Genomic DNA, 14975 nt, shown 5'->3' on the forward strand with positions numbered 1-14975 from the left:
AATAAAATAAAGTACATTATTGAGACAATTGGCAGAATTTGACTATAGCCTGTCTTCTAGGCAGTAGTATTCTATCAATGTCCTCTTCCCCGAATTTGATCATTGTACTACTGTGGTTATGTGAGAGAATATTCTTGTTTTTAGGCCCTACACAGTTTTTAGGGTTCGAGAGGCATGATAGCTGCAACTTAAATGGTTCAGTAAAATCAATTTTATTTATATTCTATATGTTCTATTTGTATATGTATATGTGTGTGTATATATTTACATATATATAGAGGTGGGGGAATATGCAAGAGTTTTTTGTGCTGTTCTTGCAATTTTTCTATAGGTTAGAAACTATTAAAAAAAAAAAAAAGCTTAACCTCTACATGAGCTTTTACTGATGCCTTTTAAGTCCTGAAATGTGTCCCTGGCTAGGAGACCTAAATCTCTTTCATTTCTAAGAAGTGCTGGTGTGTTTTGCTTCCTAAAACCAGATCGGTCCTGAGAAAGGTGTTGTGCATCTGGCTACCGCAGCCCTTCTCAACGCTGTGTGGGACCTGTGGGCCAAGCAGGAGGGAAAGGTAACTCATCGAAGGAGCACTTGGGGGTCTCTGTGGAATAATCCAACACATGGCAGAGGGATGAACACTTCCTCTATGAGCAGCCTTCTGATGACAAAAGACATACACAGCAGGCCTCCAAGAGAAATATAGAGAATTGTTTCTTTTTCTCCCTGGCAGTAGATAGGAAACTAAAGGAGTTGGTTAAAAAGGGCTGAGAAAGAAATGGAAGGGCAGCAAAGGTGAGGGGTTAGGAGGCAGCGTTAGAGACCCCGGCACGCAGGTGGACCAGAGGGCAGGTGTTTGAGAGTTGGTGTTGGCATTTACTTTCAGGAAAAAATGGGTACTTTACACGTTTTACTATTCTTTTCTTTCTTTTTTTTTTTCAAGCCTCTGTGGAAGTTACTTGTTGACATGGTAAGTAAATTCTTTAACATTATAATGTTAAATAATTATAATAACGTTATAACATAAATGAGATGGACTTCACAGATTACTTGCCTTTTGATAATCGGTAAATATACTCAGGATTGTCTCTGGATCACCATAGTAATGATAAAGCAAACACCCACTAACCCCTAGTATTTCTTTTCTGATATTTGAAGTAACAGCTGGCTGTGCTCACATAGGCAGAGTGGTCCAAGGGAAGCACTGAGTTTAGGTTCTGCCTCCCCCCACTGTGGAGTTTTCATGTGTAATGCAAATTCTCTGAGCCTCTGTTTCCTAACTATGAAAAGGGGATAGTCATCACTTCTCTGAGAACCTCATAGAATTTGTTTAAAGACCAAATGATAAAAGTGCTTCCTGAAGAGCAAGACTTTATTAGTAAGATATTATTATCTTATATAATACATAAGATATTATTAAGATATCATCTGGTCACTTTGAATTTAAAAGAAAGTGATGGATCAGACTGTGGTGGTCTCCACTGTCTGATTCTGGAAGGGAAGGAGCCAAATGCTGAAGATAGGCACCTCGATGTTTCCTTTTTCCTTGGCCTGTTTATGGCAGGGTCGAGCACCTGGCAGCTGAGGAGGAAAAAAGTCTGGACAAGTTAAGGGGAGTGAACTTCAGGCCCAGGCAGACCTGGCTTTGAATCTGGGCTCCAACCACTTACTGGCGGGTTGACCTTGGGCATGTCACTTAACCTCTGAGCATTAGCTGCCTCAGGGTGATGTCTTGCATGGTGGTTGCTAAAAACTCTGGTGGTCAACAAATGAAGGCCCTGTTATTATTTGGCATCACAATTAAGGAAACACGAAGAACACCATGGCCTTGAAGACTGTAGGTGGGCAGACATTGCCTCTTCTCTGGGAGAAAATAAAAAGAGGTGGGCTGTCACACCATCTGTCTGACATAGTTGCTGGTGGCGTGGGGCCCCATCCAAAGGGGAAGGACATGAGCTGCCTTTAGGCTCAAGGTTAGCCTTTCAGAGGGGTGTAGGAGGTGGCTTCCAAAACTGAATGATTTGAGGGCCACTAGAGAAGATGCCTGTGACTTCATCCTTTTGGATCCTATTTCCTGTTTCAGTAGCAGCCAATAGTCTTGAAAGGGGCAGAATCTCAGCATTGAAAGAGCTTTTACATTTTTTTTAAAGATTTTGCTTATTTTTGAGAGAGAGCGTGCGCACATGAGCACGAGCTGGGGTGGGGGCAGAGGGAGAAGCAGACCCCCCGCTCAGCTGAGCAGGGAGCCAGTTGCGGGGCTCGATCCCAGGACCCTGGGATCATGACCTGAGCCGAAGGCAGACGATTAACCAACTGAGCCACCCGGGTGCCCAGCTTTTACGATTTTTAACAGACCAGTGGAGTACTGTTGGTCACAGTACAACATGAGTGGGAGTGAAGCTACTGGTTGCTTCCCAGCCGTTAGACTGGGATGCGAGGGGTCTCGGCCAGAGGCCCAGCCGAGGATGTCCACCTTGCCAGCGTGGCCAGAGCACTGAATGAGGGGCAGGAAGAGCAGGAGAGAGAACAGCCAGTGATGGTCCAGGGCCAGGCTGGGTGCTGGGTCGCTCATGGTGAATCTGTTCTGTTCCTGTTGGTGCAGTGAATTGTCCCAGTTTGACAAGAGAAGATGGCCCACGCTCAGGCTGCTAATAAACGGTGGGCACAGGGTTGACCCTGGAGGGCCCGGCTCTGAGACCAACCTTCTTTCCTCTCCCACTGAGCCGCTCCAGGATCATGGTCAGCCCTGAAGTGTGGAGCAATGACCTACATGTAGAGGGACGCCAGGCGCTCATCTCTCCACTTAACTCGTGCTGAGTGCTTGCCTCCTGCCCAGTCCTCCTTCCAGGAGCCATGTTAGTTGGGCTGGTGGAGCCTAAGTGTCAGGGGAGGAAAGGAGGGGTTGCCGCACGAGGGCCTGAGGACATCTTGGGGAGGCGGCACTGACCCTCTGAAGAGCTCTGTACCAAGGAATGACAGAACCAAACAATTTAACACAAATCCTGAAGGCCCTTTCCCAGAAAAGGTAAGTCCATCCTTAGAAACATAAGCTGCTTGTGAATTGACCTGGGCCTTTCCCCTCTCCTGTGATGCTGCCAGGACCCCAGGGAGCTGTTATCCTGCATCGATTTCAGGTACATCACAGACGTCCTGACCGAGGAGGAAGCCTATGGTGAGTCATACTCGAGTGACGGAAGTGGAAGTTTTCTAGTACCTGCTGATGTGTAAATAATGTAGTAGCATGCTTTGTTGTCTGAAAAAGTGATGACGCTTCTTATTTTTTTCCAGAAATACTGCAGAAAGGTCAAGTTGGTAAAAAAGAGAGAGGTGGGTGGTGAGGAAATTTCCTTGATTGTTTTTGCTTTCATTGTCCTTTTGAGGGTCCCTGTCCTCTTGGGGTTTGCATCATCTTCCCAAATGCCCCATACCCAGCAGCCAGGCCCTCTGACAAAGGGTTGCATCTGGATGAAGCAGCTCCCTGGGTATGACAAATAGGAAGACCTGGGCTAGTTTGACATCCTTGGTAATTGCATGATTGTGAATGTGGCCAGAGGCTGGGCTTGGGGCTGGGTGCACATGAAAGGCAGGGTCAGGAGAACAGGCTGAATCCTCTGAGGGAGCAGCTTAGCTAAAGGCAGTTGTAATTCTGAAGGTGCCTGGAAAGCACAAAATGTTGACAAGCATTGTGTTTCCCCAGAAGGGCAAATGCTGATGCACGGCTACCCTGCCTACACCACGTCGTGCGCCTGGCTGGGGTACTCCGATGACACGCTGAAGCAGGTGGGCACTGAAACCTGGTTTTGTAGACAGGTTTTATATTCCTGGCTTTCTGGCATTTTCTTGTTAGCCTTTCTAAATCATTATGGATCCAAGGCCCCATCTTGAAAGTACTTATACCAGAGCGAAGTAAAGCCACTCACATTGTGGGTGTGAGACTCTGTGACCTAGTGTGTCCTACCTCAGCTTCTGGAAGGTGACAGCCCGGGATTGATTCCCAGGCAGAGGCAGCAGGGTCACATGGTACTGTGCTCACCGAACCATGCTGAGCCTCGGTTTCCTCACTGTGAAGTGGGGAAATGATACGTACCTCGTGGGTGGTTTGGGGGACTCCGAATAACGCTGTGAGTTGTGTAAGGCCCATAGCCCGGTGGCTGGCACACAGCATGCCGTCAGAGCCCGGTTGATTCATGACTTCCCCACCACCCTGTACACAGCTGAAAGACTAGCTTCTGTTTGTTTCTCTTACATCCACGCGTTCTGTGGATGCTGCAGAATATCCTCGCTTTAAGAAGGGGGACCTAAATGCTCCATTTCCCTTCTAGGAATGTTGTGAACAATTCAAGAAATTGTTCCCCTAGAGATGAGGAAAGAAAGTCGTCCTACAAGTACAAGGAGTTATGCTCTGTTGACTAAGCCATTCCTGCTCTTAATTCACCAACATGTGGTTGTTCCTCTGGTTCATGCGGCAGCCAGTGTTTGTGAAAGCACATCAGAGACAGCTGGGGTACTCCTTAGACGAGAGAGAGCTTTTGGGTGTGTGATGGTGGCTGTCTTCCTTTCTCCCACAGCTCTGCACGGAGGCACTGAAGGACGGCTGGACCAGGTAACTTGTTTGTGTGATAATGCGCTTCACTCTTCCCGTCACGACAGGCTCGGCAATGGAGAGGAGCCAGGAGCAAAAGGCACCAAGGAGGCCAGGATTCGTCCAGAACAGTCTGACACGTAGGGATGCATAGGAGAAGTTTCAACGTAGGCCAGGCTCTTCCTCCAAAGATGAGATGTGAGTCCTAGTTAGAATCCTAGAACATCAGATTTGAAACAGAGCTTGAAGATGGTCAATCTCAAGCACTAGTCTGAAAAGAAATCCACTCTTTACTATCAGTAGGAAGCATTGATTCAATGCTTGAAAACCTGCAGAGGCAGTGAGCCTAACTGGTAAGGTGCTTTTGCATGGTTTGAGGGATCCATGCATTAGAAAGAGCTTCAGTGTATTGAAACCTTCCCTTCCGGAGAACTTCCAGTCACTGGTTCCAGTTTTCCACGGAGTCTCCAGGCGCCCTCTCATCCCCTCCAGTGGCAGCCCTTCTCCTCCCCAGGCTGTTTCTCTCCAGACCAACCATGGGCTCTTCTCTCCTGTCTCTTTCCTGTGTGAATATGGACCCCTGGACGTCCTAGGGTCTTCCTCTGGATAAATTGTGGTTGTTGGGGGCTCCCAAACCTGACACAGTGCAGGATACAGAGGAACCATCATCTCGTGATGTGGGGTCACCGTGAATCTATCAGTGTAGCACACGGCGGGAAGTTCTGCCTGTGCTAGTTCAGCAGGCTCTCCGCAGACTCTGGGCCTGGCCATGGGCCTCCTGCTGGGCAGGGGCGTCTGCATTTCCTGGGAGCTTGTCAGAAATGTAGACCCTCCAGCCTCTTCCCAGACCTGCTGCTCAGGAATCTGCATTTTAACAAGATCCCATGGTAAAGGGTGATTTGTGTGCTTGCTAAAGTTTGAGAGGCACTGAATTTTTGTTGACTCCTCAGCGAAATAGAATTGGGGAGTGAGAATTTGAAGGAGGCAGCCTGAAGCAGTGGAAAGGGGCTTGGGTTGTGATGGACTTGGAATCAACCTCTTGTCTTTTCCCTTCGTCTCCTGCAAGGACTTGCTGTGTGATCATGGGCAAATTGCTCAGCCTCTCCAGACCTCATTTTCTTTCTCTATAAAATGGGAATAATATTAACTCATGATTCTCCTCGCAATAAGATGTTTTTATCTGAAAAGGGCCAGCACAACTGGGAGTCATAACAGGTTCTCAGTAAGAGTTGATACCCCTCCCCTCTCCACGTGCCCAGGAAAGGTGGGAACAGTTGTACCTAGTGAGTCACAGAAGGTTGAGGAGCGATTTCAGAGGCCTCCCAGCACAGAAGCCTGACATCTGGAAACGAGCTCCCATCTGGGACAGAAACGTCTTCTTGAGTGTAAACTGGTAAAGCCGGTTCAGTTCTGTTCCCTTTGCCAGGGATTCTCACGTTTGAAAATTGGACCCACAAGTGGTGGGGTTCCATTTCCTGGTTTGACTTCTCAGTGGCTTTATCCAGAATCTCACTGGCAACTGATTACTGTAACACCAGCCCAACCTTCTCTGCTCCCATGCTGGGGCATTTCCAATTGTAAAGGTAATACTGCAGGTTGCCATCCCCTATGCCAAAGTTGAGCTTCTCCAGGAAGGTTTTGTTCTCCATGAGATCCGGTGCATTGAACACGTTGAACCCTTTCATTTTGGCAAGAACAAGGGCGTCGCTCATGAGGTCTAGAAGAGGGGCTGGGTGTGGACGTTGTAGAAAGAATAAGCAGCCTTTAGACTCTTGTGGGTCGGATGGTTCATGATGGTGGAGGGAGGCGTATAAAAGCTCAGGAAGTCTGTCACCTCACCATTTGCGTTCTCCACCACGGAAGTGTCGATGATATTCTCCTGGGGGTAAAACCAGTGCTCCACCTCCTCCTGGCTCATGACTGGTGTGAGGTGAAACTGCTTCAGGTACCTGGTGAGGAGCTGGTGCACTACTGGAATGTCCTTTTTTTCCATTGGTCGCAGCCCAGCTGTCTTGGGCGTCTCTGGCAGTCGGTAGAGCTTCGTGGTACGCTGCATGGTCATATTTCTGCTCAGGTGGGAGAACTTCACTTCAATGAGCTTCTGTGGGTTTAGGGACTGATGCCAGTACCTGCAGGTGCCAACAGGCTTTGGTAATACCACCCCGGCAGTGTAAACAGCTTGGAAAATGCCCTCCAGGTGAACTTGCCGGGTTATCTCCCAGATCAAGAGCGGAGCCACCCTCTTGGAGCGCAGCTTCTTGTGGACACACAGGAAGTTGATCTCCACCATCTTCTTCTCTGTGTCACAGATGTGGATGTTCGCCGGGATGGCACTGATGAACCCAACCAGTTTCTGACTTGAGACCACTCGAACCCCACAGTGCCACTGGGGGAGCCAGCCAGGTGGTCGGAGAGCCCACAGCAGAAAGCCCGGGGAGTAGTCGAACCGGAACATACTGTCGTTGTCCTCCACATAGTTCTCATTCAGGAGGCCGTAGAGCTCTTTCAGCACACCACGGTCCCCCAGGTCCAAGGCATCCCAGGTGAAGCCCTGGGGCAGGGTGTAGGGCTCCTGGCGGATGTTGTCTTTGTCAGGCTCCACGGGCCCATGGGTGTTCACCACTTCTCCCAGTTTGGGGACAGGCTGCGTGTCTCAGAACCGGTAGCTTCGCTTGCTAGCCTCCTCCATGGTTTTGGCAGGCCCCTGACCCACTGAGAACAGTTCAATGGCCTTCTGTATTTCCTAGATCCTCTCGGCTGGCAAAGAGTTCATCTTCACAGGCTGATCCTGGGCTGAATCTGTCTCACTGCCTTTCTCTTTCTTCTTTTTTTGTTTCCTTTTCTTCTTTTTGGCTCCAGTGTCATTGGCTGGACTCAAACCACCCCGGCTGTAGCTGTTTTCCTCCTCGTTCTCGCAATCGCTGCAGTGCTCACGGCCGTTCCGTTCCCTTCCATCATCTGCGGCAGTGGAGGTGCCGGCGGCTTCACTGCTGTCTCACTCTCGTCCGCCATCTTGAGTTACGAGAGCCGGCCTCTGGCTTGTCTTTTTTTTATTAAAGATTTTTATTTATTTATTTGACAGCAAGAGAGGGAACACAAGCAGGGGGAGTGGTAGAGGGAGAAGCAGACTCCCCACTGAGCAGGGAGCCCCACATGGGTCTCTATTCCAGGACCCCCGGATCATGACCCGAGCCGAAGGCAGACACTTAACGACTGAGCCACCCAAGCGCCCCTCAAAGTGGCTTGTCTGAGACCAACCGGGGGAGAGGCAAGAGGTTACTAGAAGTCACCTATGAATTGTCGGCGGAGGCAGAGAACCCGCGTGTCTTTGCCATGTCAGGGGACAGATCTCAACCCCCAAACCACATTTCTTTTATAGGTTTAAGGTAAAAGTGGGTGCTGATCTCCAGGATGACATCCGCAGGTGCCGCCTCATCCGAAACATGATTGGACCTGAGAAGACGTTGGTAAATGTCCTCTCCTCCCATTGAGAAAGAGCAGCTCACATGAAGCCTGTGTCCTGGGCCAAATACAGCTCATCTCAAGCAAGGATTAAAGAACGTTAGAAATTTTTAAATTTTTTTTTTAAGACTTTATTTATTTATTTGACGGAGAGAGGGAGAGAGGGAACACAAGCAGGGGGAGTGGGAGAGGGAGAAGCAGGCTTCCCACAGAGTAGGGAGCCCGATGCGGGGCTCGATCCCAGGACCCTGGGATCATGACCTGAGCCAAAGGCAGACGCTCAATGACTGAGCCACCCAGGCCCCCCTCGTGGGGAATTTTAAAGCCGAATGTGAGAGGAGGCACAGCTGTGTGGTCTTGCAACGGGTGAACTCTTTAAAAAAAAAAAAAAACCTGAAGGAGCTGATAGTTTTAAATGTGTCTGCTCTGCAGAACTCCTTAAGTAAGATCCGGGTTAGGGATTGTTCCTTCTTGCTAGCACAGATGCACCTGAGCAAACAGGTCCCCCCTTGGTGCCCTCGTGTGTCATTATTTAATTTCTCTTAAATACATCCTGCCTGGTTCAGCAGGTAGGCCAGTCTCAGGGAGCCAAGGTGGAAGAAATGCCGAACTTTTGCAGAGATAAATGTAAGGATCAGTCATTCCTCACTACATATTTTTATAAGATGTTTCTTACTATGTGTAAAATATTCACAGTAAGATATTTTTATGCTTTTTGGAGGCATGTTTCATAAGTTAACAGAAACAGTTGAATCCTTGACCTAGGATCAGAAGTGCCACTATTTATGCACGAGTTAACATGACTTTTGTCTTATGGGGCCGTCCTTATCCAAATGACTTGTGATACAAAGCGATTCTAGCTGTACTGTCCTCTGGTCCTCACAGTGGCCCCTGAGGGAACTCATATACCAGTTAGCACTTTCTACTGGACACATCCATCCCCATGTCTGTCATCAAGCGTGATAATGTCAGGGGTGGAGAGGCCCTTTCTTGGTGTCTGCACACCCAGCACCTGGCTTCCAGAGAGCCAGGGCCTGGGAGTTAGAGGCCTGGCTCTGAACTTGTCATTTACGTGACTTATGTTTTTGGTAAGTTCCTTAACTTCTCTGCATGCCAGCTTTCTTTTCTGTAAACTGGGTTAATATGAACTGCTTCATAGAGTTCTAAATATTAAATGGGACAAAATCCATAAACTGCCCAGTTGGCTAGGTACTTCATCAATGGTAGAGTTTGGGTTATGTATTATTGTGCCAGACCCATAGTTGGCAAGCGTCAAAATGACTGGTGAACAAATTCAGAATTGATGAGGCCTGATTTGGAATGTGATAAAATAGTTTCCAGAACAATGGATACTGCAAGACAGATGCAATTGGGTGGCACCTCAGTGCAGATTGAGCCAGAGCTCCAGGGCCAGCGAGCACTTCTCCTGGGCCCAGCCCAGGGCACTTCCAGACATCCTAGTGGCCCTGTCGGAAGACACATCTGGAGCCACAGTTCCAGTCTTGGTGGCAGCTCTTTGGCCACCTTCATGCTGTCTGAATGCTGGTCCTCCACAGAGGACATGTCGGGCTCCCTCCAGAAGTCTTGCTCAGCAGTCGGGGGCACCAAGTGACAGCATTTCGTCCTTGAGAGCCATAGCCCGGCACAGGTCAGCACCAGGCAGACCTCGCGGTGGAGGGCCTCTCTCTCTCTCTCTCTCTCTCTCTCCCTGCAGATGATGGATGCCAACCAGCGCTGGGATGTGCCCGAGGCGGTAGAGTGGATGTCAAAGCTGGCTGAGTTCAAGCCACTGTGGATTGAGGAGCCCACCTCCCCTGATGACATTCTGGGACACGCAGCCATTTCCGAGGTAGAAAAACTGCTCCTGCTCCTGCCGCTATATATTTTTGTTGTTGTTGTTTGGTTGGTTTTCTGGAGTGGCCATGATAGATCCTAAAGCTCCTTTGCTTATTTCCTTTTACATTTCTCTTTATTTTAGAGACAGTAAATTGCTAAAAGTTGAAAGTCTGCCAGCAATCCAAAGATTAATAGACACGACTCCATACTTTGTAAATAGAGAAACCTGACTGATACTAAAATATTTTTTCACCCCGAATGAAACAAAAGTGTAGATTCCTCTGGTTGACCCAAAAGAAAAGGTTTGCTTAGCTAATGCCAATGTCAGCCCCCCACCCCCCCCCGGAGGCTGCCTAGAGCCCTTGCACCAGGGCACCGCCTGCACAGATCCACCCGGCCTCCCCACCTTTCGGGTTTAGGGAGACCCTGATACGTCAGAACATCTGAGGAACATCCTTTCTCAGGAAGTGTCTCCCTTTCACCAGTGTCCGGCACTGAAATACATAAAGCCAGAATGTCGGGTCACTTTTGAGGAGAACTCCCAACTTTTGGGAGCACTAGATGTCCGTACCCTCTGACCAGAGCAAGCTCCACCAGGAGCCACATTAAACCAAAGGCTGTTGGATGAGTGAGGAATCCGGGGCAGAAACGGGTTGTGTGATTTGAATATGCGACGGTGTTGGTCCGGGGAGCCCCACGCATCCATCCACGCATCCATCCACGTGGAACGTGGCTGTGCCTGCTCCTGGCACGAAGCCTTCCCCCTTCCTGACCAGCACTTACCCCTAACTCCCCTTATATGCTTTCCTCTGATGCCCCTTTCCCCCCAACACTGTGCTGTCGGGCCTTACAGGCCATTCCTGCCTGCCTGGAGCAGATTTCCCCCTGAGGTGACTCTTCATTGCTATACTCTCCCCTAATTTGAAATTTTTCACTCTGAGGACAGGCAGTGTCACATTCTGGGAGGGACACCTCAGTGTGTCCTGTGGGAAACTGTGGGTCCTACGGGGGCCATCCTTCCCCATTTCTCTCAGGACATGAACATATGAGTTCCTGCTGTCAGGCCGTCCCCAGAAGCCTGTGTTCAAGGGGTGCCCTCCGTTCTCCCCACTTCACGGCCGAGCCGCAGAGAAACGAAGATACGTGAACCCAAGATAAATGACATGGCTGGGGGCTGGCCGAGTGTTGAGGACAGGAGGAAGACACAGGGTTGGGCTGGGGCGGTGGGGCGGCTCGGGGAGGTAAGACAAGAGCGGACCCTGCACGGCAGGGTCGGGTGGGGGACGAGCAGGAGCCACAGGGTACCGTGTTGGTTTAAACAGACCTGAAAACTTCTGAGAATCTGGTCAGAGGCCATGGTTTGATGAAGACTTTCACCTTGGGGTTCTTTGGGGGGGTAGCCACGCCCTAGTGCTGCCCACCTGCCCACACAGGGACCTGCACCCCCCCCACACATGCCCTCGCCCAGAGAGTCTCATTGGAAGCTCTTTGGGGCTTCAGCCCTCTGAGGTTTTGTTTGTGAAAGCACAACAGGGGACGGGGGAAGGCCGTCCCCTCAGGAGGTATCCTAGGACGGGGGCACAGACAGCCGGAGGCAGGGGGAAGCTGCAGAGTCAGCCGGCACAGGTGGGGCCGAGGAGATCCCCAGCGGAGGGCAGGTGCACGTCGGGCATTGTGGGAAAGACAGGTCCCTGGGTCTGGGTGATGGGTCCATCTGCACAGAAGATGCCGCCCAACACAGTGAGCCACCATAGCGTCTTGAAGGAGAGAATGGGTCAAAGAAGATTTGACTGGCAAAAACATGTAGGATGGATTGAGATGCAGTACAGGGGAGTGTGGAACAGGCATAAAGAAACCGGAGGCAGAGAACAGAACTAGGAGGCTTTCCCAGTAATCTAGGAGGGCAGGCGGGGAAGGGACAGGGCAGCTAGACTAGAGCACGTTCAGGAAATATTTAAAAGGAAGAAATAGGAGTTGGCATGTATTTAGTGTCAGAAACATATGCTTTTTAAAATGGTAGAATGAATAAGTCAAATGGCTTTCTTCCTTCTCTACTATTTTTCCCCACTCTGGTTTTTGTTTTGAGATAGAGAACGGCACTCATTTAAATTAGAGGTTTCGGGTGCCTGGGTGGTTCAGTTGGTTAAGCGACTGCCTTCGGCTCAGGTCATGATCCTGGAGTCCCAGGATCGAGTCCCACATCGGGCTCCCTGCTCAGCAGGGAGTCTGCTTCTCCCTCTGACCCTCTTCCCTCTCGTGCTCTCTATCTCTCATTCTCTCTCTCTCAAATAAATAAATAAAATCTTTAAAAAAAAAAAATTAGAGGTTTCTGGAAGCATAAACCAGGAAGGTAGAAGGTGCCCCACTGACCATCCACTCTAACTCCTCACCTGGGGACAAGGAGGCCGAGGCTTGGGTTGTCCATGACTCACCCACATCCACACATAGAGGCAGGACAGGTAGCAGGATCGGGGGCACCTGGCTCCTAAATTAAGGGTTTTCCTGCAGGGAAGTTTTCCTATCTAGTGGTTCAGAAGCCTCCCCTGGCTCTGGAGTTCAAGCCTTGGTCCTACCCTTTCTAGCGTTGTGATCTGGGAACGGTTACCAGCCCTGTGCCTGTTTCTCATTCCCCTGTGAGATGGGGATGATGGTGACTCCTGTCCCTATAGGCTGTGACAAGGAGTCATTTCAGGCAGGGTTTCACACGGCACCGGACAGGTAGTAGGAGCTCAGACAGTGTTAGCTTGCAGTGCCCTGGATATTATTCCCTAAACAACGGGAAGATAAGCTGGGGAGAAACCACAGGTGCCCGAGGTGATCCCAGTGGGGGCATGAGGGGAGCAGCCTGGGGCCGGGGTGGGGTGAGGTCGCTTCAGGTGGGAGGACAGAGAGCAGCGTGCTCTGTTCAGAAGACTCCAGCATTCGCCAGGTGAGGATTTCACCAGGTAAGGAATGAGCTCAGCCTGACCGGTAAAGTGGATCTAAGGCCACTCGCTAAGCTTGAAGGGAGAGGGTTCTAGAACACCCACTGAAGGGGGGCGGCAGGGAGAATCTGCAGAGCTCTAGCAGGAGAGGAGCTAATGGCAGCATAGGAACAAGCCCCTCCTGTGTGCACACACAATCCCCTTGCTGATCTTCTGCCATTCCTAAAACTTCACACAGCCCCCCAGCAGGGACATTTCCTTCTTCAAGTGGTGAAGAACAACTGTAAGAACACCACAACTTCTAAGTGGTGAAACAGCTGTAAATAGTTTTAAACATTAGGAGTTTCAGTTCAAAGACTCAGGAAAATAACATCAAGTTGCCTTATATTTTATAGGCACTGGTCCCATTAGGAATTGGCATTGCCACCGGAGAACAGGTAAGTGACCTCTCCTTGGGGTCAGTACACACCGGCCACCCACTGGGGACACTGGTGTATGTCAGGCTCCATCACCTGTGTTATTTTGAGTGGGGAAGTTTTCTTAATCTCCGAACTTGGGATGTTTTACAGCACATCAGTAGAGTCTGGAGTCGGAGACAGTCAAAAGTTTTTGTCCCTTTACCTACAATTCATATGATGTAAGGCCATGTATCTTTCCCAAAGTATCTAATCAAAATTTACAAGGCAGAAGTTTAAAGTTGCTCCTGCAAGGGCATGAGACACACTGTATGGTTTTAAGAAAGCCAGCTGCCAAATTGAATAAACGTTACTGCGTTCACTCTCTGTGCTTATAAACGAAGCACCAATGCTTGCCAAAACCTGTGGCAGTCCACCCACGAGCAGAGCAGTGTGAAGGAAGAGATTTTCAGTTTGCCCAGCAAAAGGAGCAATGCTGGCTAGCCTTTGGTTTTTGGTCGTCCAAGCTACCTGCTCACCGCCATCACTACATTCCACCCTGATGCTTTGCTTCACCTCCCACTTGCCATCCGCTCCGTTATTCCTTCATAGATATCAAGCGGTGGGACTTTTGTGTGACTCACACCCTTCCACTGGCAGATTTAGGAAGCAGTGAGCAGTCAGGTCCCTGGCCTGTATTGTCAGGGCTTGCTTCATGCCAGGTGAGAGCGAAGGATAAATACAGCCCAGGCTTCCTGAAGGCCCACGTTAACTCTTCCGCTGGTTTTATTTCAATTCTATTTCCAGTGCCACAATAGAGTGATATTTAAGCAACTCCTACAAGCGAAAGCCCTGCAGTTTCTCCAGATCGACAGCTGCAGGCTGGGAAGTGTCAATGAAAACCTCTCGGTGTTGCTGATGGCCAAAAAGTTTGAAAGTAAGGGCGCCCCGGGAGCCGTGCACCAAACCTCCATTTCCCCACCCACCGCACACCGGCGGGTCCCTCTGGAGGGACTCTCTTTTCGGCCTGATCAGGGAATCTTTGACTATCTTCATCCCTAGATCATAATGAATGATGTAATCACGGGTGGGCAATCACCATAATCACTGCAGGTGCTCTCTCATCCGCCCACCCCCACCCCTAGGCATTAAATAGAAATCTGTCTTTATTGTAGTTCCCGTTTGCCCTCATGCCGGTGGAGTTGGCCTCTGTGAATTGGTTCAGCACCTGATTATGTTTGATTTCATCTCCATTTCTGCAAGCCTTGAGAACAGGTATGTGGAGTTAACTTCGGTAGCGTCCCTCAGTCAGGTCAGACTTTGTAAAATTCGGCTCTGGAGACCAGAGGCACCAAGAACTCTGCTTTGCCACGTCCTATAACTCAAGGGCCAACTTGGCTTTGCTTCCACTTTTTCCCAGGGGGCCATTACACTGGAGCCCCAGCAGTGAATAGATCTTTTTCTTTCAGAGGACTGGGTTCGTGGTAGCTGCCTTTGTTTTCTAAGTACGAGATGGTGCATGGGTTGGGTAGAACCCCGGGGGAAGCCAGAACTCCTTTTGTTTTTTTTTTAAGTAGGCTCCACACCTAGTATGGAGTCCAGCAGGGCTTGAACTCACAACCCTGAGATCAAGAGTCAGACACTTAACTGACTGAGCCACCCAGGTGCCCCCGGAACTCCTTCCATTCTAAAGCCTTGCTTTCATCATATGTATATTCTCTGCTTCTGTCCAATCTCCTCGTCCCAGCGCTGGAGTATTCTGTAATCTGGCCGCATCTAGTACC

The 14975-nt window shown here is 49.7% G+C and overlaps 1 protein-coding gene across 6 annotated transcripts in view; it reads left to right on the forward strand.

Annotated features, from left to right (window-relative positions):
• ENOSF1 (enolase superfamily member 1) overlaps positions 1–14975 on the forward strand; it is a 31263-nt gene that overhangs the window by 12977 nt on the left and 3311 nt on the right. For 5 of the 6 annotated variants that reach the window (XM_027576143.1, XM_027576139.1, XM_027576145.1 and 2 more), the window contains 11 exons: positions 480–566; positions 936–962; positions 3092–3164; positions 3281–3319; positions 3690–3772; positions 4561–4595; positions 7954–8041; positions 9751–9885; positions 13192–13233; positions 13999–14128; positions 14367–14466. In XM_027576143.1, the coding sequence (XP_027431944.1) occupies positions 480–566; positions 936–962; positions 3092–3164; positions 3281–3319; positions 3690–3772; positions 4561–4595; positions 7954–8041; positions 9751–9885; positions 13192–13233; positions 13999–14128; positions 14367–14466 (839 nt within the window). The remainder of the gene's footprint in view (positions 1–479; positions 567–935; positions 963–3091; positions 3165–3280; positions 3320–3689; positions 3773–4560; positions 4596–7953; positions 8042–9750; positions 9886–13191; positions 13234–13998; positions 14129–14366; positions 14467–14975) is intronic. The other variant, XM_027576140.1, reaches the window with a different exon arrangement.

The sequence above is a fragment of the Zalophus californianus genome, chromosome 14, assembly GCF_009762305.2.
Source record: "Zalophus californianus isolate mZalCal1 chromosome 14, mZalCal1.pri.v2, whole genome shotgun sequence".
NCBI lineage: Eukaryota > Metazoa > Chordata > Mammalia > Carnivora > Otariidae > Zalophus > Zalophus californianus.